The 24,894-nt window shown below is 38.9% G+C and overlaps 1 protein-coding gene across 4 annotated transcripts in view; it reads left to right on the top strand.

Moving 5' to 3' along the window:
• ENTHD1 (ENTH domain containing 1) overlaps nt 1–24,894 on the top strand; it is a 106,069-nt gene that overhangs the window by 13,151 nt on the left and 68,024 nt on the right. For 3 of the 4 annotated variants that reach the window (XM_074271764.1, XM_074271763.1, XM_074271765.1), the window contains exons 3-4: nt 9,937–10,182; nt 23,095–23,213. In XM_074271764.1, the coding sequence (XP_074127865.1) occupies nt 9,937–10,182; nt 23,095–23,213 (365 nt within the window). The remainder of the gene's footprint in view (nt 1–9,936; nt 10,183–23,094; nt 23,214–24,894) is intronic. The other variant, XM_074271766.1, reaches the window with a different exon arrangement.

Here is a 24,894-nt window from a genome sequence, read left to right as displayed (position 1 = left end):
GGCCTTACCTCACTGCTTATTTCCAGGATCATATCTCTGACTGCCTATTAAACATCTTAACACTGGATGTCCCACAGACACCTTAAACTCAAAACTCCAAAACTGAACTCATCTTTTCCCTCTAAACCCTCTCTTCTTCCTAATTTTCTAGTAGGGTGGAGGATACCCATTCTTCCCAGATATCATCCTTCACTCTTGACTCAGATTCCACATTTAATTTAGTACCAAGTCTTGTTGATTTTACCTTTATAACATATTTTCATACACCCCCAATCTAATTTGACACTGCCACTATCCTAAAAAAGGTTTACGTCACGTCATACTGAATTATTGTAGTAGCCTGCTAGTGGACCTGCTTGCCACAAGTTTTTCCCACTCTAGTCCATCTTCCACTTGGTCATCAAAAATGATCTTCCTAAAGTGCAAGTGCACTTCTGTGACGTTCTTCAAATCCCAGCTAAAGACCCACCTTCTACAAGAAACCTTTCCTGACTTTCCTTAATTAAAAGGAATCTTGTTAGTTATCTATCTTACTCTATATGTAGCTTGTTTTTACATAGTTGTTTGCAGATTGTCTATGAGCTCCACAAGGGCAGGTACCAAGTTGTGCCTTTCTTGGTATCCCCAACATTTAATGTCAAACACATAAGTCCTTAATAGATGTTTTTTGACCAACTGATTACTATGATGCCATATAAGTTGAGTGGGCAGTGAACAAATATTTGTCGGATTAATGAATCTTAAACTTAATCAATTTATACGTTAAATTATGCATTAATTATATATTTTTTCATGGAGCTATTATTTCATTCACTAGTACAGATTGCAATTCATCCATGCCTTCTCATCATTCAGTAATCATGAACTTTCCATAAGTATTCCATAGCAGCTCTACGTAGCTGCCAAAACCATCTTCCTGAAGCATACATCTGATCATACGCGTTAGTACCCTTTAAAAAAATCATCAATAATTCTCTATTACCTTCAGGATACCATGTAATTTCAGATTGATCTATAAAGTCCTTCACTATATGACTTCAGCCTAATTTCCTAAACTCACTTCACATTTTTGTCAAGTAATTGATGTTCCAGCCACACTGACTTACTTTCTGTGCTTTAAAACTAATCTTCTGTTTCACCTCCATGTCTTTTTTCAGTCTGTCCACTGTGCCTCAAATGTGTTCCTTCCTGCCATCTTCTTAGAACTTCCAGCTTCCTTTAAGACCCAGCTCATGTATTGAGATCTACAGGAAACTCTTCCAGCCTCCCTATATCTTAAATGTGCTCTCTCTCCTCTGTTATTTCATATTTCTTCTCTCCTCATTTGTGCATATTCCACAGAGTATAAGCCTCATGAAGGCAGAGGCTGTTTTTCATTTCTCTTTCTAGCACCTTGTACCTCATAGACACTTTTAAAATGTTTTTGGATCAAACGAGTCACATTGTAGTATTAATGGAGCTCAGGTTCTGTCAGGCGCTACCAAACTAGAAAGGCTTCAAGGGCCATAGTGATAAAAGATGTGGGCAGCTGTTGGAAGCCTGAGTGATAGCGTCTGGAGAAAGCTGGTGGCTGCTGGTAGAGGGTGATGGTGACTCATTGGAAGATAAAAAGTCTTATGACCATAAACTTTCCATGGGAAATGCACAAGAGATAACGGTTATATTCATTGTAAATAATCATAACCACTCACATTATATATCCCCTTGTGGTTTACAAAGTGCTTTCTTTTTTTAAGTGATGTAGGTGCCATGATTAGAGCACTGGAAAGAGCCAAGTCAGACACTCCCTAGCTGTGTGACCCTTGGCAAGTCACTTTGGTGCCTCTGTTTCCTTAACTGGAAAATAGGACAATAATAGCTCCTGCCTCAGGGATCAAGGAATTAATACCCAGAAAGTGATTTGCAAACTTTAAGCTTTATAGAAAGGTTAGCTCTCACCATTATTTTCATAATTTCCTCACAACAACTCTGAGGTGGACAGGATAAGAATAATAATCCTCATTTTGTAGATGAGGAAATTGAGGTGCATGAAGATTGAGGGACTTGCACCCAGCTAGAACTGGAGGGATAGGAATTATAACTCAAGATTTCCCATTCTAGTAAAGTCCACAATTATATGCCAAGTTCTGTGCTAAGCCTTGGAGATGGACAGAGAAAAACAAAAGACAGTTCCTGCCCTCATAGTTTAATATAAGAGGTAACATGCAAATGACTAAATGATGTAGGTGGGATAAATTAAGAGACAGTAAGACAGAGACTAGCTTATGAAAGGTTTGAAAAGTCAAATAGAGGATTTTAGACTTGATATGGCAAATAATAAGAAGCCATTGGAGTTTTGTGAATCATGGGGTGATGTGGTTAGACTAAGCTTTAGAAACATTGGTTTGACAGTTGAGTAGAGAATGGTTCGCAGTGACCAGTGAGACCAATAATTGTCCAGGTGTGAGATGATGGGCTAAGTTGTATAAGGGGAGGGGTCCTAGAGATTTTGTGAAGGATAGAAGTGACAGCCATTTGGCAAAGGATTGGATGGGGATGGGTGGGTAGCTGAGAGAAAAGAATTGAATGTGTTTGCTAACCTGTATGAACAGTGGGTTGGTAACCCCCTTCAGAGTAACAGAGAGGGCAGGAAGAGGGGAGGAAGATAATGAGTCCAATTTTGGACATGCTGAGTTTAAGATGTCTATAGGAATATAATTCTAGATGTTTAATAGGCAATTGGAAATGTAAGAATGAAGGTTGGGAGAGAGGTTAATGCTGGATAAGTAGCTATTAGAATCATCTGCATAGAAATGATCGATCATTGAATCTGTGGAGCTGATGTGATCACCAAGCAAAATAGTATAGAGGTAGAAAGGAAAAGGACTCAGGAGAGAGCCTCGGGGAATAGCCACAGTTAGCAGGCTTGACCTGGATGAAGGTCCAGTGAGAGACTGGAAAGGAGCAGTCAGACACACAGGAGAGGAAGCATAAGACAGTGGCAAGGAGAGGAGGGTGATTGACAACATCCGTGGCTAGAGAGCAGTCAAGGAAGGTGAGATGGGGAAGAGAGCGTTCAATTTGGCAATTAATGTCTTTGGTAGCTTCAGAGAGAGGAGTTGGTGGTGAATAATGAAATTGAAAAGCCAGACTGTTGAGAGACGGAAAAGAAGGCAAGCAGAAACACCTATTATAGGTAAACTTCTTGAGGACTTTAGCCACAAAAGGGAGGAAATGTATATACCACAAGAGCTAGTGGGGATGGATGAATGAAGCAAAGGCTTTTTGAGGATGGGGGAGCCATGAACATACTTGTTGGCACTAAGGAACCAGTTGGTAGATGGGTAGGGAGAAATTGAAAAAATTGATAGAATAGGGATGATAAAGGGGGCAGGCAATTTACTGGAGAAGATTGGAAGGACATGTAGAGGGGTTAGGCTTAGCAAAGAGAAGGGCCACCTCTTCAGGGGAAGCAGAAAGACAAAGAAGATAGTGGCAGATGTCTGAATGTTGTGAGATGAAGAGGAGGGGGGGGAGAGGGAGCTCTTTATGAATGGCCTTAAGTTTTTCAGTAAAATATGAAGTCAGATTCTCAGCTGAGAGGGTAGAAAGAGGGCGGGCATGGGAGATTTGAGAAGGGATGAAAAAGTTCTGAAAAGCCAATGTGATGAGTGGACAATAAATTGATTAACGAGCTGTAAAAGGTTTGCCTTGATGCAGTGAGGATTCAGTTGAACAAATGCAATATGTTCTAAAGTATAACATTCTTCTGATTGTGATTTGGTTGGCACGCAGGGAGAACTCATTTCACTAGCTTTTTCTTTTTCCACTAGTTGAATTGCCCTCTCACAATTGTCCTCTTAAATTATGACAATGTTCCAGTGTCCACGAGGCTAGCAGTTTCTTGCTGGTCTGTATGTCTACAAAAATGGAACATGATGTGTGTTTTTATGTGTTGAGTATTCCTGGTTGACAACATAGCTGTAACAATCCATTAAGTTGGGAACAGAAGAGTAAACTGAGGGAAACTAGGCTAATTTACCTATAATAGTTAGACACCTAGTTATCATAGACAGTTAACTATCATAGATACCCCAGGAGCTATAATGCTAATCCAGTTCTGAATATCTCAGTCTCTGAATGTATGTGCTTTATCTTCTTTTTGAGAAGATTGAAATGAACTTTGAAGTTCAAAAATGTCCAGAAAGAGACATGTGTGTTAGAAAGACAGAAAAAAAAATGCAAAAAACTCCAAAGTAAAGGAATTACTTTGCATAGAAAATTAAAGGTACAGGATGACTTGAGATTTGAACTCAATTGCTAAAGTTTGGAGATGACTGCTTATCCAGTGGGAATACGATGGGGGTATGGTAAAGGTGATCATAGTTCTACATTTTCTAGTCTTGTAAAATATTTATTTTTATTTGTGTATGAACAAGTAGAAGTGATACCAAAGCAAGAAAGATGGGAGACTCAGCTGGATCAGCTCAAGTGAAAGCGAGGTCTTTCTGGAGGCAACATATTTTTGAAATCAAGCATTGAGGAATTCATTCTCAAGATATATGAAACAATAAATTCTATTTATTGCAACAACAAATCTCCTAGGTCTCCTTCCCTACTCATTTACCCCTACTACATAGCTCTCAATGAACCTTGGCATAGATATTGAACAATGTGAAAAAAAATCATGACTAATCCTATCAAAAAAAGGTGATTGAGAATCTGCTAATACTATTGCTTTATCTGGCTACTTTGCCATCTTTGTCAGAATAATTTGCATACATATTGAGGAAACGCTTGATCAGAATATGAAAAAGGAAGAGAGAGGTTTTAGTGAACAGCAGATCATATTTCTTCACAATTGACTGAAAAGTTCAGGGAATATAAGGTCCTACCCATAAAAAATTATTTGATTCAGTTAAACAAAATGCCACCTGAAAAGCTTTCCTCTATATATGTTAAGATCACATGCAATTTCTTGATAGATGCAACAACAAAGATAAATGCTGTTTGGTCTTTTGATTATTGATGTCAGTTTAGCTTTAGGCTTGTCAAAGGTGTATGACAAGCAAAGTCCACTTCACAAAGGCATTGCCTGTCCTCCATAAGCTCCAATATGCAGATGACATTATGCTGGGATATCGTGTATAAACTCTTAAATGACATCCAAATTCATTCACAAAAGCTTAGCTTACTTAACTGCACAGGAGATTCCATCCGACAAGTGAAGATGAAGATGATTGCCTAGCCTCTGAAATGTGGTTGGATATGTTGACCATAAAACTGGGACCCTGCATAGTGAGCCAGGACCTGTTGTTTGTCCTTCCTTCTTGAAGAAGGCCATGATATCATGGAGGTGAGATCATGACATTCAAATGAGTCGGATTTAAGTGAGGGAGGGCTGTGCGAAGTCACTGAGCCTCTCTCTCTTCTCTGGAGCCATCTGGGTCCAATGGCAAGACATAGCTCAGGACAACTAGAGCTGGCCCCAGATGTAGTGGAAGATCTTGGCCTTATTAAGCCAAGGTCTTTGACGAGTCTCAGTTTGAACAATAGATCTAGGCCTAGACTAGAAGGAAAAGAGAACAGTGTGTTGTACTGGAGAAATTGCACTGTGACTCCCAAGATTCTGTCCACAAAAAAATCCCATCGTTAAAACTAAGGTAATGCCATTGACAATCTATTTATATATTAGGAGATGGAACAATTTCTGAGGATTCTAAATTTCTGGTTATATAAAAAGCAATGAAGAGACATATAAAGTGGCCCAAAAGCTATCAATGGCAGCAAGAAAACAAAATTATTTACATAGATTTGGAGCAGGAAGGGACTACGGAAATCATCCAGTTGAATCCCAAAGTTATGATGGTCAAGGAAATGAAAACCCAGGGAGGCCTAATCATGAGTGGAAGAGATTCCCTGAATCCAAATCCAGCTCTTTTCTAACTAGCTATACTAAACAGAAAAAGATTCAAGTTTGTTGGTTAACTGGGAATGAACTGGGGCATGGGGAAAAGGGAAAACACATACCTCTATAATGAGGGAGAGGCCCTCATCAGTGAGGTAGAATCCTATGTGGAAGTTGATAAGAGACACAGGATGAAAAAGTAAGGCTATTTAAAATCCATCCCACATTCATGAGATCATGGATTGTTTAAAGCACTAAAGCACTGGTTTTCTTTGATGAATTAGTTAATTTTGATAACTTTAGGTGCCTTTCATGAATGATATTTTATTTTTATTAGTGGGCAGCTAGGTGGTACAATTAATAGAATGCTGGGCTTGGAATCAGAAAAACTCATCTTCCTGAAATCAAATATAGCCTCAAATACTTACTAGCCATGTGACTCTGGGCAAGTCACCTGTTTGCCTCAATTTCTCTATCTGTAAAATGAGTTAGAGAAGAAAATGGCTCTCCAGTATCTTTGAGAAGAAAACTCCAAATGGGAGTGACAAAGAATCAGACATGACTAAAAAAAAAACTACTAAAACAATTTTTATTAATTTTTGAAAATTTTAGTTAATATTTCAGGCATTTATTCTGATTGTGATATAAGAACAAAAATTATGGGTAAAAATGAAAGGATACAGAAAAAGTCCTGTTTTCTTCTCATATTTTCATTTAAAATATATATTATCCATATGTGCATGGATTAGAAGTTAGAAAATGGAAATGTTACAGATTAGTAAAGCAGATACTTTCTCTATCACTTTTTTGGTTATGTCTGTGGTTTTTCCCCCAAACATTTCATTTCTTCCTCACTTTTAGGTATCTTGAAAAGCACTTCAGGGCTTTAGACAATGTCAACTCCAATACAGATTTCTTCTGTGTATTCTTGGTCTAGTTCAGTCTCCCTCTGACTCCAGGCTCTAGAGTACTATTGCATTTTCCACATAGAAAGCATATCAAGGCCTGAGATACTAGATTCTTGATAGGTTGAGTCTACTTTCATGTGAAAATAGATTATTATTAAAATGCCGGCAACTCTGTTCCATTGTTCCATCCAAATTCAGATTTACTTTCCTATGTACTTTAATTCTTGCTTTGTGGGATGATGATGCTTGTAGTTTCCCACCATCCCCTGGCACCATTTTGAAACTTTGAGCTTTTATTCTCAACTGATTTTACCTTTGGCTCCTATGTCTTACTGCTTGCTCAGGAGTTGGTTAGCTGGTTAGTTGGTTAACTGTTGGTTAGCCCAGAAGGTTTCTGGGCTTCTCTGGCCACCTTGTTGTGGCAGTTGCTTTACAGAAGTTAAATGTCTATAGGACACGATTATCATGTGATCAGAGTTCTGGAGCTAGAAGGAATGTCAGCGGTCCTTTTGTCCTGGGCTCTCCTCCTGCCCAGAGGAAATTGAAGCCTGTGGAGATTGTGATTTTCCGGAGGTCCCTGGTAGAAAGATGCTGAGCAAGAATTCAAGCTCTCATCCTCAGTCTCCACCCACCACATTAGTGGGAAGCAGGTTCTTTCCCTTGTCCATTTCCTGCTTGGCAGCTTGCTGGATGTGAGGCTGGCACTGCAGAGTCACAGAACGTGAGAGCTGGAAGGGGCCTAAGCTGCCGTCGTACACAAAAGCCTTCCCTGGCCTCGACAAGCGGTCATGGGCCTCTGCCCGAAGGTCTCCAGTGTGAGTGACAGATGGTCTCTTGAGACAAGTCGTCTCTTTTCCGACAGCTTGAATACTTGGGAAGTTGTTTTCTGAATCAAGTCCAGTTGGCCTCATTGCTGTTTGTGCCCATTGCTTTGACTCTGCCCTCTGAGGCCAATCCCTCTTCTATGTGATGGATACTAGAAAACAGCGGTCACGCCAGAACTCCTGGCTAAACTTGCCCTGTGCCATCAGCTGCTGTTCACTGTCATGAACCAAAGGGCATCATCTGGACACTGTCCGTGGTTAAACCGTGGAGCCCAGAACTGGGCGCCTCTTTCCAGGGGAGTTCTGAGCAGGCAAGAGCTCAAACAACAGGGCGATTATTTTGCTATTCCCAGAAACTCTGCCCTTCCCGGGGATACCCTACATCAGGTCTTTTTTGGCTGCAACATTTCATGACTGAATCTTCTTGAGCTTTCAGTCCACTCAGCTGCCCCCAGAACCTTCTCAAAAACAGTGTCTTCTTACCTGTAAGCTTTCTCCTAGTTTGCTGTAACTGGTGACTCTGATATCTGTCATCTGTCGGCGTCACTGTTTGTGGTGGTGTTGGTTGCCCGCCACGTCAAATATTTTTCTACTCCTTCTGGAGAAAGTATTCACGAGCTCCGAGTAGCCCACCATTTTCTGTGCTCTTTCATTTTGTAATCCTAAACCATATTTTCCAATATTTTTTGCTATCTTTTTCTGTGCCAAACTTTGTATCAAACCATCAATGTATACATTGGAGGATCTTGGCAAGTTCTTCAGAGAACTTTTCTCTTTATTTTCTGCCACAGATGTTGGCAAACAAGCTGCTGTTATCTGTGTAGCTTCCTTGGAATTTTTGCTCATTAGGAGCACTGTAAGGCAAAATGACCCATTATGTGGGAAGAAACTCCATCCGTCCTCTCTTTGCATCTTGGAGGAGAGTCTATAAGCCACCCTTGTAGTTACTAGGTCTTGTGCTTTCATTCATAATAAGGAAGTGAATATTGACATGTCTGTACTTTCCATAATCTGTCAGTTCCCAGGCTCAAGAAGCTCAAGCTTTCCTTTTAATTCTTAGATTTTATGGTTTTTTGGAAATGTGCCTGTGTACAAAAAATCCCAGCCTCCATTGTTTCTTAAACCTTTTGCTGTATAATCCTTTCCAAAAGAAGATAGCTTTTCTCTTCTTTTCCTTATGTCTTTTCTACCTCGGAAGTGGGAAGCCCAGTGGGCTCAAGTCTTATTTATTCACATTCTCTTGTTATTTTCAAGGATGGGTTTGGGCCCTTTGGATTAAGATGACATTCTCCAGCTCTTCCAAGATTGAGATAGACTAAGATTGAATCATGGATCTTGAGCTGGAAAGAATTTTAGAGGCTGTGACTCCACCCCCTTCTTTTATAGCTGTAGGGTCACACAGTAAATCAGTGTCTGAATCTGTATTTGAAGCCAGATTGTCTATACTCTGAAGTCCAGTTCACTATACCACAATGATAATTTATTCTTATTCTGAGACTGTTTTTTCTTTTTCTTCTGTTCACTTTTCCTACTTGGTATCCAAATCTCCCACTTCACAGCTACTTCAAAATCTGGGCTTCAATATCTTTTGATAACTTTTTCATATCTTGTTCACCAAGCTTTGAGTTATTGCTTTGGTGTAGCTGGATAAGGGAATCTGCCCATGGATCCTGACATACATTTTGGTGTTATCGACTTTGAGGAGCAATCTGTTTGATTTCCCCTTCATGCTTGGAAACTAATATGCTCTGTTTTAGGAGGGGAGAACAACCTTTTATGGCATGATTGCCTTTGGGAAAGAATTGCTTTTCCTTTAGCTGGCAGCCTTGAACACTCTCATTACTCTTGGAGCATCCCAGACAAATGTAGTGGGTCCTTAGGGACTCCTTCTATTCCTTTAAGGTGCTACTGTACCCCTGTTTCGGGGGAAATATTTTCCTCTGGGATTTGAATCTTGAAAGTTACAACTCACTTTTATGGCAGAAAGTCAAACAGAATGTTATGCCAACAGTGTAGGACAATGCTCCATCATTGTAGATGGATAAAAGCTGACTCACAAAATATTTTTACTTGCTGTAATAGAACAAAATAATGCAAACTTTATCAGCTTGAGATACAGACATTAGGTTTCCCCCCTTAATAAGTCAGATGGTATAAACAGCAGGCAGGTAATTTTTTTTTTTATCACTTTAGTCTGGTATCTGGTGATTGTGATCATTTTAGTAGTCATAGTCTTAGTTTTCTTGTCTCTGAAAGGAAAAACTATTATAAAATCATTGACTATTTCCTTCTCTAAGCAATCCACTATGTTTATCAGGTTACTACATCCGGGAAAAATCTAAGCAAATCATCACTTTGCTGATGGATGAGCAGCTGCTGCATAAAGAGCGGGAGGTGGCATGTTGGACTAGACGGCGAACATCCTACTCCATGACGTTTCCTAAGAGATTGCCTGGTGCCGGCCACTCGCCGACTCACTTACCAAGCCCTAACATGGCATCAGACCCTCCTGCTTCTGAGAACTCGCGCAAACTTCTCAAGATCTCAAGGCTGCACCTCACAAGTGCGTATCTGGAAAGGTAGTCGGACTGCACTGGGACGGGGGACACCCATGTTTAAAAAATACATGTAGATAAAAAATAAAAAAAATTACATGCATATATAAGCAATATGTGGAAATATGTATAAGTATCAAAACGGCAGGTTCAGGTACGAAGGACAAAAGTAAAGAGGATACACAGAGGGAAAGAGATTGATTTACTACTCATATTTGTTGTTTTATTGAACTTCTCTTGAATACAAATATATACTTCGAGCAAATTTCCTTTAGACTAGAAGCTACCAAATTAATCCATATGCCAATACCCAGTGTGAATAGAGTGCGACATAGCAGGACGTGGAGGGAGAGTGAGAAGGAATGTCTCTAGGCCTTCTGTAAGATAAGGGATTTGGACTAGATAACCTTTAAGTGTCCTCTGGCTCTCATTCCTGAGACTGAGGTTAGTATACATTGCTTATAAATATACATAGGCATCCACCCTCTTTTTGATTTCAGCTGCAGTTTTGTTAGCTAAGTCATTCCCAAATTTTCCCAGGTGGGCTGGCTTTACACAAAAGAAGAATAAAAGAAAATTCTCTGGACTTTGGGCATGGGTTTTTTCTGAATATTAATAGCATCTAATAGAGGTAGGTTGCAATATCATATTTTGTTGCTGTCTGACATATGATGTGCTTAACCACAATACAATGAATTAATGATATGCTTCATAAATTTCTCAGACTGATAATTCTGTAAATTAGTTTATTTAAAGCAATATATGATATTTCTTGTAATTTTAATAGTTTGTAATTTATGATGGAATCTAGTAGGAAAATAGTTTTTCCTTAATTGCCAGCTTTGTTGGAATACATTATTGTATAATATGAGGGCAGTATTAGTGCAGGGCTATGGGATTTCTGGTTGTTGTTGCTGGGAGGGTCCTGTTGAGTCTGTGAGGAGAGAATGATTCGTTACCTTAAATATTTGGAAGATAAGGCTCAAAAATACTATTTGGGGTATGTTTCTAGGACAACTCACCAGCCCATTTCTAGTTAGGTTTACAAGGATTTATGGGATTTTCCTGTGTGGTGCTGGAAGGTACCTCAGAGTCCCTCTCAGAGACCTCCATTTTATCAAGGATTAAAAAAGAAATGGATAAATAAGTTAGGTAACTTCTTTGGGGTCACAGAAACGCAGACCAAATGGGGCACAATTTGAATCCAGACCCTCTGGTAGATTCCAGAGTATGTTTTTTTTTTTCCCCACTGTGCCATAGTTTAAGTACATTTGTTAAGTACTAACTATGTTTATGTCTCTGTGTCAGGTTTATATGAAACTGCTCTCACAGGGGACAGGTAGGTCAAGCGAGGTCTTGGGTCTTTCAACAAAACAAAGTGATTGGAGGAAGTATAGAGCTATCAGTTCTGGAGGCAAGGGGAGGTCAGAGAAGCCTCCACGGAGGGAATCCTTGAAGGAATAAAAGCATCTCTGGAGAGGTGGCATTTAGGAGGCAGTGCATAGGAAATGTCACAGAGGGGTAGAGCTTGGGAACAGAATGGCCAAAGGCATCAACAGTGCCTACTTGAATTTAGGCTTCTGGATCATAATTGGAGGGTTCTTTGATATGATGTGGGCTGGACTTCATGTGCAAACTTAAGTGGAAATCAGGTTGTGAAGGGATTTAAATGATATGCCAAGAAATTTGTATTTTATTTAGGAAGTTTATTTTGACACCTTTGTGGAGGATGGCTAAAGAAGGGGAAACTGGTTGCAAGGAGATGAGTAAGGAAGCTTTTAAAAGTAGTCCACAACTTGAGAAGCAAAAAGCCATCTACATCTAGAGAGAGAACTATGGAGGCTGAATGTGGATCAAAGCATAGTATTTTCACCTTTTGTTGTTGTTTATTTTTTCCCCTTTGATTTGATTTTTCTTGTGCAGCATGATGAATGTGGAAATATGTGTAGAAGAATTACATGTGTTTAATCTATATTGGATTGCTTGCTGACTAAAGAATGGGAGAAGGAGGGAGAAAAATTTGAAATACAAGGTTTTGCAAAAGTGAATGTTGAGGGGCAGCTAGGTGGCACAGTGGATAGAGCACCAGCCCTGAAGACAGGAGGAACTGAGTTCAAACCTTGTCTCAGACACTTAACACTTCCTGGCTGTGTGACCCTGGGCAAGTCACTTAATTCCAATTGGCTCATCAAAAAATAAAAAAGAATAAAAGTGAATGTTGAAAACTATCTTTGGATGTATTAGGAAAAATAAAAAGCCATTATTTTAAAAAAGTAGTCCAGAGGAGAGAGACTAAAGGCCTGACCTAGAGCAAGGTCTTGTGAGTGAGGAAGAAGTAAAGGCTGGGACATCTTTATTCTGAGAGCCAAACCAGTGTGATGAAGATCATGATGATGCCCTAAGAAATAGCGATGTGGGGCAACTTCTGGGGTTGAATGATGTGAGTTTTGTAGTGGGGACTGTTGTGAGGGCCAACATGGGCTTCAGAGGAGGCAACGGCTATGAACAGTGGGGAGAGATCCCAGAATCTGCCCATTGAGAGGCCTGGCCTTGTTGGCCTCCAAGCCTCTGCTTTAGATCAATGATCCCAAGAGAGGCTGGGAGGACAAGGGCCCAAAAGGCCATAGGAGTTGACTAGAATGGTCCCTCTCATGTTCTGCTCAGGAGAAATGAGGGTGAAGAGAAAATGACATGAGAGATCTCTGGTTTTATCATCCCCAGTATCAGAATACTGGGATTCACATCTCATCCTTGGATAGGCAATAAGCATTTCTGTCATGTTTTACAAAAATGGAAACTGAAATTTTAGACTACTTAAAAAGAACATTGTAGAAGCTCCTTAAAAACATTGTTTCCCCCATCTCAGATTTTAAACTATCTGGCTTTGAAGAGCCCATCTTCCTAGGCTTGGTGTGGGAGGAAGAAAAATGAGCCCAGGAGGGAAAATGGGGAAAAATAAAGTGCCAGCAGAGTAGAGCTGAGAGAAAAGAGATAATAGCACCAGGCTTCAGAATGAAGAAGGAAAAAGAAAAAGAGAGCACTTCCTTAGAGGTTTGGCTGCTGTACTAATGCCGAGGGGAAGAAACTTAGACCATGATATGGTGGGTAAATAGGATGCTGAGGAGTCTAAAAATGGGAGCAGAATGTGATTGACAAAACAAATGAACACCCAAGCAGGGCAAACCTACTGACTGAGCCCTATCCGCTTCCCCCCTAGTATGTTTTTAAACTTTATATTCTTTTTTTTTCAAGCAAACATTTCTGTAGCTCAGAGTTGATAGAATGTCCTCATGACCCTCCTTTTTGAGATAGGTTTTACTTAGTTCCCAGCTCCCCAGCTTTACTGGGGACAGATAGAAGATACCAGGGTTAGGAGCTGGTATAAGGGCCCTTCTTGCCAAAGATAGTTCGTGCCAAAGATGGAATAATGGAATAATGCTGATAGCACTGATTATACTGCATCCTTCTCTGAGCATTCTCAGTTCTCCTCCTCTTCCTCTTCCCTCTTCTCTTTCTTCTCCTCTTCTTCCTCCTTCTTTTTCTCCTCCTCCTCCTTTTTCTTTTCCTTCTCCTTCTTCTCTTCTTCTCCTCCTCCTTCTCTTCCTTCTCTTCCTCCTCCCTCTCCTCCTCCTTCTCTTTCTCTTTCTCTTCTCCGTCTTTGTCTTTTTGTTTCTCCATCTGTCTCTGTGTCTCTCTTTTCTCTCTGTCTCCATCTCCATGTCTCTGTATCTCTCTCTGTTCCCCCTTTCTCTTCCCCCATTCCTTCCTTACTCTTTCCATCCTCCCTCTCTCTGCCCAACTGTCTCTGTCTTTCTGGGTCTGTGTCTCTCTCTCCCTCCTTCCTTTCCTTATTCCTATTTGAACCTCATTTGTTATGATAGATTGGAATATACCACAGAACAAAACATATTCTTTGAAAGAAAGGAGACACAAGAGAAAGAAGGAGATACAGGGCTGTCTGTGGGTGGCTGACAGTGATATCCTCATTCCGGCACTGAAGGGGCTTGCAGCTTAGTGTGGCTCCCACGGTACCAGCACCATACCAGACTCTTCTGGTGCTCTTGTGTACAGAGCGCCTAACTTGGAGCCATGAAGACCTGGGTTCCAATCTTGCATCAGATGTATTAGCTGAGTGACTGAGGAAATAGTTTAGCCTCCCTGAGCCTCAGACTTCCCATCTGTAAAATGGGGATATTAACAGTACCTGTCTCACAGATTTGTTATAAGGATCAAATAAAATATTTTATGCAAAGTGCTATGCAAAATCATTACAAATTGTTATTTGTTCATTAATTGTTATTATTTGTCAATTAAATTTAATTTTAACAAATGTTTAGTGACTCCTCTATGCAAAGTACAATGAGATATCAAGATGAAAAAGTGATTGCAGCCCGTTCAGGTCCTCGGTGAGCTTACAGTCTAGCAGAGGGATGAGGCACTGGTGTCTGGACCTTCCTGCCAATGTGGTTTGCAGTCTCTCCCTGCCACGATGGGTTTGTGAGGTGCTATGGCCTCAAATTCACCACCCAGTTAACTTCTAACCTTGGCCAGGCCAATTCTTGGATGATAATTACCCAGGCTGTGGTCAAGCCCAAAGACTTTCCATCTTGGTCGTGTCTTCCAGGATGTTGTTGCTCTATTGGTATGCTTGTAGAGACCCAGAGACTCTTCCCTGTCAAGATGAAGCCCTGGAGCTCAGACAAATAACCCAGAAGGTTAGGATAGATTGCGTGGCTGGGCAAGTGCAAACCGAATGACGTGCTATGAGCATCACAGCAAAGGAGAGTCACTTCCTCTGAGGGTCAGCCTCACAAAGAAGACTTATTTCAGTGGACAGAGATATAGGGGACAAAGACAGAAATTGGGTGTTCAAATGTATGGAACTAGGAGAGAGAAGGATGTACCTGGGGAATAGTGAGGAGTGCAGTGTGAGGAGAGTTATGTCTAAGGGGACTGGTAAGGCAGATCAAAGAGGGCCTGGACCCCGAGGGGCTCGTGTATTATTACAGAGGCTATACCAGAACCACTGAGCAAGGCCGTGACTTTGGGGAAGACCCCAGCCTTAGAGTACTTGTTTTGGCCACTGTTTGGGGGATTCAAGAGGAAAGAACCTGGAAAGAGCAGGACCGTTAGGAAGCTATCTCCAGAGGCCCACAAGGACACAACTGGGGCTTCCCTTGGGTAGAAGCAGAGGGAATAGAAGGGTGAGGACCATTTATCTGCCACAGAGTGGGGGGAGGAAGGCTCCGGCCTGTCCTAGAAATCTGCAGCCTGGGGGATCAGGAGATAGTGATGCTGTCTGAAAGAGGTATGGGGGGATGTGGGAGAAGTAAGAGAAGCCAGTGAATGAGAGGGAGAGGTTGGAGGGCAACAAGGGCGAAGGACATCACTGCATCTGAGGGAAGAGAGACCATGGTGGAGGATCGTGGAACCGGCGGAGGCAGACGCTGCAGACCCATGGGACTCAGCAGAGGCTTTGCTCACAGACCCTCAGTAGTTACTCACTGATTACCAGAGAATACACAGATTCCTCATCCTGGCATTTAAGGCCTTCTGGAATCTGGCTTCAACATGCTCGGCCTTATCATAGCTAGCTCTCCCACCAGCCAAATTAGAATCTTTGATCTAACATGGTTCCAAAGCAATGAACCTTTCAATTTGCTTTTCTCATCTAAGCCTATATCATTTCTCTCTTTTCCTATTCAAAATCCATTTCTTTTATTCTCTTCAAAGAATCTGAATTTATTGTTCCTATTTCCCCTTTATTACCTTCATTATTTCTTCCATATTAGCCCTACCTCTACCAATGAACACTTCATTCATGCTTATCTACCAAGTTGACTTAACTCTTTCAAATTTTTTCCTTTCCTTTTTCTTTTTTTTACTTTTTAAGATTTTATTTCAAAACAGAAAAAGAAAAAAATTTCATGCACATGGCAGAACATAAGCGAGAATTCAAAATATGAGACAATAAATTTCCATTTCAAGAAAATCTATATAATAAAAACTTGTTGTATTCAAAGATGTCCATTTTTTCTTTACTTCCTTGTGGGTTTTCTTTTAACTTTATCCCCCCCCCCCTTTCCTTCCCATCCCCTCGCCTTCCTCAAGAGGGCCACAATTAAGCACAGATATATATTATGCACATACATACACACATATATACATTATATCTATAGTTTTATATATATATGTTCATATACATCTAGGTAATGCCGTGCAATGCTTGTTTTTCTGTTTCTCTGAAGATGGATAATATCATGCTTCATAAGTCTTAAGCCTTTCCATATTTTTCTAAATCCATGAACTAAAAACTTCCTATACCACACAATATTCCAACCTAATACTATCTAGTTATTTTAAATAGTCTAAAACAACATTGATTAATATTGCTGCCATATAGTCTAGTTTCCCTATTTTTCTTTTTTGATTAGTTCTATTTTATTTTAAACTTTGAGATCAATGATTAGTAGCCCTGCTTTTCTTTTTCTTCTTCTAAGTTCCTACTTGTTTGTTTGTATGTATCTATTATTTCTTTTCCCTACTGACTCCCCTGCTTTATTTCTACCAGCTACATTGCCTTTTCTCCTTGATCTAGGGGGCTTCAGAATTTAGCAGCGATATTCTTGTAGGTTTTCTTCTTGTGATCTCTTTCAGGTGGTAATTAGTGGGTTGTTTTTTTTTTTTTTTCTGTTTCTACTTTCTCTTTTTGTTCTAACACTTTAGGACAACTTTCTTTATAATTTTATTATTGTATCAAGATTCTTTTTTTGATTGTAGCTTTCAGATAATCTTATACTCCTCTCAAAGGGTCCCTTATCTTCTCCTCTTACCTTTTCCCTCTCTCTTTATCTCATTCCTGTTAATCTACATATCCTTTTATACCTCTTTATCCTATTCCCTTCTTATCTTCTTTCTTTATAAATATAGATTTTTATATCTTTCTATATGTCTCTGTGTATTGTTCCTTCTTTAACCTATTTCCAATATGAGTAGGATTCCATAAGTACCAACCCTTCTCTCCCAATTTTTCTTATCAGTTCTTGCTCTAGCACCTCATTCCTATAATTACTCTTTTTACCTTTTCCTACATGCTTTTGCTTTTTAGAATCACATATACTCAGCTCTATCTTTCAAATTACCCAATTACTAATGACAACTTTAGACATATGGTTTACATTTCCACATACTAATCAGTGTGTCTTTATTGAGTCTCTTGAAATTAGTTTTTGATATTTTCTTTTCTATTTCTCTTAGATCTTACATGTTGAATTTTCTATTAAATTTAGTGTTTTTTTTTTTTTTTAAATAACAAAATCCTAAACATCTGACAATTAATTGAATATCTTTTTTTCCCCATTCAGGACTATGCTTAACTTTGCTGGATGTGATATTTTCAGCTGCAAACCTAGTTCTTTTGCTCTTCATTATATAGTATTCCAAGATTTGCAATCTTTTAATGTAGCTGCTGGTAGCTCTTGTGTGATTCTAACCGTGGTTCCAGTATATTTGAATTGTTTTTTTATTGTTCATAAAACTTTCTGATCTAGGGATTTCAGAATTTGGCAATGATGTTACTGTAGATTTTCCTCATAGGATCTTTTTCGGATAGTGATCATTGGATTTTTTTGTGTTTCTACTTCCCTTCTTGTTCTTACACTTCAGGACAAATTTCCTTAATAATTTCTTTATTATTATATCAAGATTCTTTTTCTGGTCATAGCTTTCAGATAGTCCAATTATTCTTATGTTTTTTCTTCTTGAGATGTTCTATAACTCCATTGTTTTTCTTTTGAGATATCTCATATTCTCTTCTTTTTTACATTCTTTATATTTTATTTTATTATTTCTTGGTCTTATAACTTTGTTGACTTCCCCGTGCCCACTTCTAGTTTTCAAGGAGTCATTTTCTTCCTTAAGACTCTGGATCTCCTTTTCTGGTTAGTTGATTTTCTTTTCATAATCTTCTTGGTTTTTTTTTTTTTGGATTGTTCTTATTTTTTTCAAAATTAGATAATAATTTAACTTGTATTGGACTACCTACCATTTAGGGGAGGGGATGGGAAGAAGGAGGAGAAAAGTTGGAACAGAAAGTTTTGCAAGGGTCAATGTTGAAAAACTACCCCTGTATATGTTTTGTAAATAAAAAGCTATAAATAATAATAATAATAAAAACAAAATTAGATGATAAAGAAACTGAATTGGTATCCTTTCACTGGAAGAACTTCCTAGAGAAGAATAGTCAAAGAAATAGAGGTTTTAGAATGCTTTCCTAGATACTTTTTAAAAAAAGCTTTTTATTTTCAAAATATATTTTTCAACATTGATCCTTGCATAACCTTGTATTTCAGATTTTCCCCTCTTTCCCCTAGATGTCAAGCAATACAATATATGTTATACATGTTAAAATACATGTTAAATCCAATATATGTAAATATATTTATACAATTCTCTTGCTACACAAAAAAATTAGATAAAAAAGAAAAGTAAATGACTAAGAAAACAACATGCAAGCGAACAACACAAAAAGAGTAAGAATGTTTTGTTGTGATCCACATTAGTTCCCACAGTCCTCTCTCTTGGTGTAAATGGCTCTTTTGTTTCTTTCTAGTTTGTCTGCTTGTTCTAGGACATTAAGATCATTGGAACTGGCATCAGTCATCTCATTGTTGGAAAGAATCATATTCAGCGGAACTGATCATCATATAATCTTCTTGTTGCCATGTACAATGATCTCCTGGTTCTGCTCACTTCACTAAAGCATCAGTTCATGCAAGTCTCTCCATCCCTCTCTGAAATCATCCTGCTGGTCATTTCTAATAGAACAATATTATTCCATACCGTTCATATACCATAACTTATTCAGCCATTCTCCAATTGATGGGCATCTGCTCAGTTTCCAGTTTCTTGCCACTATGAAAAGGATTGCCACAAACATTTTGGCACATGTGGGTCTCTTTCCTTCCTTTAAGATCTTTGGAATATAAGCCCTTTAGAAACACTGCTGGGTCAAAGGGTATGCACAGTTTGATTTTTTTTAAATGACAAATAATAATTAGCTAAGGATAGTTAGGTTTGGTATAGTGTGATCTGATGGCTTCAACATCCTTTCCAAGCTCATATTATGTGAGAATAAAGACAAACAGCTACTTGAAAAATAGTTGAAAAGCTATTCTGAAAAACTTGGCTCCTTGCTACCCCACACCTCCTCCTCCCGCCCCCCAAATTTTATTGCTGATTTTATCTGTCCTATTTAAACTTTAATTTTCTGAGCAGGTTCTGGGTCTTTTATGTGATTGACATGGCATTGGAAGCCTGTCAACCCACAACAATGATGCTCAGATGCAAAATCATAAAGGGAACATCTTGAGAATTTGTCTAGGAGCAAAGAACAATGGGACACCTCTTTGTTTCCAAAATGGACCCTGGCATCTTGAATGAACTTGAGTCAAGATATCAGTTTCTGGTCCCATCTGACAAATGTCACAAGGTTCTCGAATCTGTCCTGTGGGATGGTGGGATGTTATCTTAGCAGTAAGGTTTCACAGAAATTTAAATCTCACCAGAAATGTTTTTATGTATCAACTACTATCTAAGCACTTATCCTCTAATGAATCATTAGCATCATTGCCTACAGCATCTTGTTACTTTTCCTTTGAGGTAAATGGTCTACATTGATAAAAACAGTTTACCATAGTAGGAAGACTTTACTGAAAGAACCAAAATGTAAATTCATCTTGTCATTATGCCTCTGGCTAAGACAGTCATTAGACACTGAATATTTCCAGTGTTGTGTTGTCTGACTACAGCTGCCCTTCAGTCTCCGTTCCTAGAATCTAGACCGTTATTCACGTCTAGCTCTCATCACGAAAAAGCCTGGCTTCAGATCCTCCCTCAGATTGTCTGTACTTGTGTGGCCAATCTTTCTGGGTTTCAGTTTCCTCATCTGAAAGTGGTGATATAATAAGACTAACTACTTCCTAGGGTGGTGGGGTCCAAATGAGGATAATGCATGTACGATGTCTTCCAAACTTTAGAGCTTCATATTGTTGTCAGTTATTATTACTGGTGGTGGTATCCTAATAATGCTTTTTGTTCTACAAGTACCGCCTTCATTCTTGTTCCCCTTCTGGCTTTTTTAGGCACTTTAAAGATGTCTTTCATCATTTATTCCAGACATGAGATTCTGCAAAAAATATAATAAATTCCCATTATTTTAAAATCATTTTCTCTTTTGAATATCTAGGTGTTTCATTAAACTCAGCTTTGCTGAATAGGTTATTCTTTGTTGCAAAGCCAGTTCTTTTGTTCTTTGGAACATTATATTCCATATCTTTTAGTCTTTTAATGTAGAAGTTGCTCAATTTTATGTGGTCCTGGCTGTAGCTCTATAATATTTAAATTGTTTCTTTCTAGTTTGTCATATTTGTCTGCTTGTTCTAGGACATTAAAATTTAGCTATAATGTTCCTGTGAGTTTCCATTTTGGGATTTCTTTAAGGTAATGATTGGTGGATTTTTTTTTCAATGTCTATTTTACTCTTTAGTTCTAGAACTTCAGAGAAATTTTTCTTAATAATTTCTTGATGTATAGTGTTTAGATTTTTTTTTGATCATAACTCTGAGGTACTCTTACAATTCCTATGTAATTTCTCCTTGTTCTGTCTTCCAAGTCAGTTGTTTTTCTGATGAGATATTTCATATTTTTTTCTATTTTTTCCATGCATTTAATTTTATTTTTCTTGATGTCTTATGAATTCATTAGCTTCCTCTTGTTCAGTTCTAAGTTTTAAGGAGTTATTTTCTTCAGTAAATTTTTGGATTTCTCTTTTTAATTGGTTGACTTTTTATAATTTTCTTGCTTTTCTTACATTACTTTTATTTCCTTTCCCAATTTTTTCTCAACCTCTGTTATTTGATTTTTAAAGGCCTTTTAAAAAAAGATCTTCCATGAACTCTTTTTGGGTTCATGACCATTTTACATTTTTCTTTAAAGTTTTACAGGAAAGCTGTTTTGTCTTCTGAGTTTGAACCTTGGTCTTCTCTATTACCTTAGTAGCTATCTATGATTGGGTTCTTTTTCTGTTGTTTATTCTTTTTCTTAAAGGCCTATTTCATGGCTGTCAATCTTAAAGTAGAATCAGATTGAGTTCCTAGAGTGTGGGGGATAAGGTAGGCTTCAGGTTTTTCTGGCTATTTTCTGAGTTCTCTTTGGGGCATTTGACCTCTTGGTTCTTCCAATAGTCTGTAATCCAAGGCCAAGCCTAGTCTTCCTCCAGGAACTCTGCTCTTCTGCCAATGACCATGGCCAGCAAATTCTCCTTAAACTTCCCTTATCCTCCCAGCTGTGACTGCACTCTCACAATATTATCTTAGAATGGACAACTGCTTACTTCTATTTTTAATGATTTCTGGTCTTGACATCTTTCCACAATTCCCTTTGACTGCATCTATTCTTTAACCCACCCTGTTCATACTCCTTTCATTCCCCACTCTTGAAAGTGTTTTTCTTCCTTCTCTTATTTTGGCTTTCTCTTATTTTTATGGCTGTTTCAAAAATTCCATCTTCTCCAGTAGCCTTCTCAGTTTGTGCTGCCTTTTTCTAAAATCCTTTATCACTGTATAGTTCAGCACTTAATTATTCTCTAATTGTTGACTTAGGGTAATTTTGTCTCTTCAACTAGACTGTAGTGCCTTGAGGATAAGGCCCAAGTCTTATACTTCCTTTACTTTCCCTATTGCAGCCCACAGAGTTCCAGGAACAGAATGTGTGATAATTAACATTATAGAAAAGACAGTGTTGTTGTTTAAGAAGTTAGAGGTCTTCAATCATTAAAAGAATTTCAAAATAATTTTATCTGCATATTTTTTTTCCATTTCCCTTCAAAGATTTTTCCCAGAAGGAATATATTTTATTTTTCTCTTTTCTCAGATAAGTACACAAATGTAGGATCTCCTTGATTTCAAAGTTTATTTTAACCCCACTGATCCCACCCCATTCATGTCTACTCACCTAGTGTGTTGGGATGGGTAGAGTCCTGAACTAGGAGTCAGGATTGACCTTTACTAACAGAATGCCATTGTGGAAATCATTTAATTTCTTTGATTCTCAGGTCTTTTTATTTAAATAATGAGGGTATTGAGGGACCATTGAGAGACTCAATGACCTCTAATGGGCAATTCTACATCTATTGTCCTATGATCCCATGCTACTTTTACTGGGTGTCTCTATTAATTTGCCTTGGAGGGTCCATGCTAAAGTGTAGAAGCTGCCTTCACTTCCTTCTGAAATCTGGAGAGTCGCAGAGAAGGACTTTGGCGATCCTATAACTCCTTGAGCTCATCCCATGACCAGCCCATCTTCTCTTCCTGCCACATAATTTCTTGAGGACATCTTATACTCCATTTCTTCTTTGGAGTATCTCATAGCAGCAGTTTTCTAATCAACTGGTCTAAAAATTCCCATTTTTTTGCTTTGTGATATATGAAACTCAATGTTATAATAAAGTTTAATTACAATTGATAGAATTACGGAGGGAGAAGAAGGATTAATGTTATCTCTTATTGGCTAGATATCCATTTGAATAATTTTCAAACCTTATTTTCTATATTTCCATATATCATATTTTGTTTTACAAGGATGAGACATGTTTCAAATTCTGAGGCTATAGAAGTGTTGATGGAAAAACTGTTTAAATAGAAAGTGGGGGTGAATTTTTGAATCTGCTTGAGCTTGTCAGGGATCACCAAGAGGTATTAAACTATTAGTATTCATGGTTAATCATTGGCAGGTGGTGATAGTGTCAGTGGACCCAATGAGGTTTCAGAAATATTTTTCAGTGTGATTAACTAAGAAATGTAACATTTGTGTTAAATCACTCTTCCTTTTCACCAAAATAATTAGATATCTTTCATTGACAGAAAGTACTTCCAAGACAGAATTAAGACCAGAGCAGAACTATTGTGCCCATATGCCGAGCAGAAGTGCGGTGTCCCAGGAAACACTACCACTCAAGATAAATGCTTGGAAATCAGCAGAAGTAAGTCTTGAGACAAATCCATAGAGAATTATCTAGCCTGCTGAGAAATAAACTGTAGCTGCTGGAAAATGAATACTTTTCAGGCTCCATATGGTTTCATAGGGTTAGAGTGAGAAGAACCTTGGAGGTTATTGAGCCTTCATTTTAGATCTGAGATATGGAGGAACTAAGGGACTTGCTCAGGATCATCCAGCTGGTAAATGTTTAGATCTTTTCCACTTTTAGCTTCACTTATTTTAACCTGCTATCTGAGGGCTGAATAACAAAATGTAAGCCAAAACCCTTTGATAATTACATTTTCCCCAAAAAGGAAATGATGTATGGGATGGTAGATTTTTCTCCAGAAACTGAAATTTGCGTAATATAATTTAACTATAGAGTGAGTTTAGATGTCTCTTTCTCTGATCTCCAAAGATAGAGATAATATTGCTTCTTATTTGCCAAATCTCTGCAGAAATGCCTAGAAAATATGACTCTTTAAAGCAATTTGAAATCTGAAGATAGAGAAACGATTTTGCTGAAAATAGAAAGAAGGATTGTCTGAAGAAGCCAGTGTAGATGTGCAGAAAACTCACTGACCAATTTAGATTTTTAAAAAAAAAGAACTGGGCAGAAGAAGGAAGCAAGGACTTGTAATGGAGAATGAGTACAAAGGGGAAGAACTGGTTGGCTAGGCACAGTGCAGGTAGCTCTGGGAGTGAAGCTGGTGGGGGAAGCTCATCCCAGCCAAAAGGTTATTTAAGTTCTAGAAGGGAAGAGCAGGGAGTCAGATCAGGCGGATCAAGCTCAGGCTGGGGCAGCCTCTTGGCAGAGAGCAGGCACTCTTCACAACTATTGTATCTGTGCTATTTTCTCTGTCAAGAAGTGGGATTCATCAGGACCAACATGGCTCATGGCGGTTGCTACGCAGTATAAATAAGGAGGCAAAAGTGGGCACCAAAGGCAGGCTCAGGTGAACTAGAGTCCAGGGTGCTAAGGCAAGTGGACTTGCCCCCTCGGTGGGTTCTGAGAGATCATGGGGCAGAGACATAGTGTTACAACGTGACCAACGGTGCTATTTTCACGTAAGGGAAGAGAGTGGTGGGGTCTTTCAACTCTAGACCAATGAACTTGATTTCAGTTCCAAAAAAAGCTTCTGAAATTTATTCTGAATTCTGGACAAGTCACTTAACAGTTCTTTTAATGGATGGAGAGTGAACTGCTAGAGGAAGAAATGGTGATGAGAGTCCTCATGGCTTTTTCAAAAGCTGCTCATATCAGCTGACCTCATTTCTTGGTGGGTAGGTTACTAGACCGGTACATGAGAAGAGTACTTGAGATGTAGTTTACTTAGATTTTCATAACGTCTTTTATGCTGTTGCTGTAAAGACACGAGGCGATTCAGGCTAGGTCAGAGTACAGGGAGGTCAATTTGGGACTGGTTGGAGGGCTTGCTGTCAGCTTCTAGAACTTTGGAAGGAGGCTTCCAGTGGAACACTCCAGGAATTGGTCCTCAGCCTGGTAATCATCAGTGTTCTTGCGTACGTGTTAATGACATGCTTATCAGACTTGAAGCTGACAGAACCAGGAGGGAGCACTCAAAGACAGAGGCCTGCAGGAGCCAGAAAAATGGAGATAGACTCCCCTGCCAAATGGAAGCCAGTAGTATGAATTTTAATAGAGAGAAATCCTGGGCATTACA

The sequence above is a fragment of the Sminthopsis crassicaudata genome, chromosome 5 (assembly GCF_048593235.1).
Source record: "Sminthopsis crassicaudata isolate SCR6 chromosome 5, ASM4859323v1, whole genome shotgun sequence".
NCBI classification, from domain to species: domain Eukaryota; kingdom Metazoa; phylum Chordata; class Mammalia; order Dasyuromorphia; family Dasyuridae; genus Sminthopsis; species Sminthopsis crassicaudata.
Note: the sequence above shows the minus strand (reverse complement) of the source record. Positions and strands in the feature narration are given on the sequence as shown.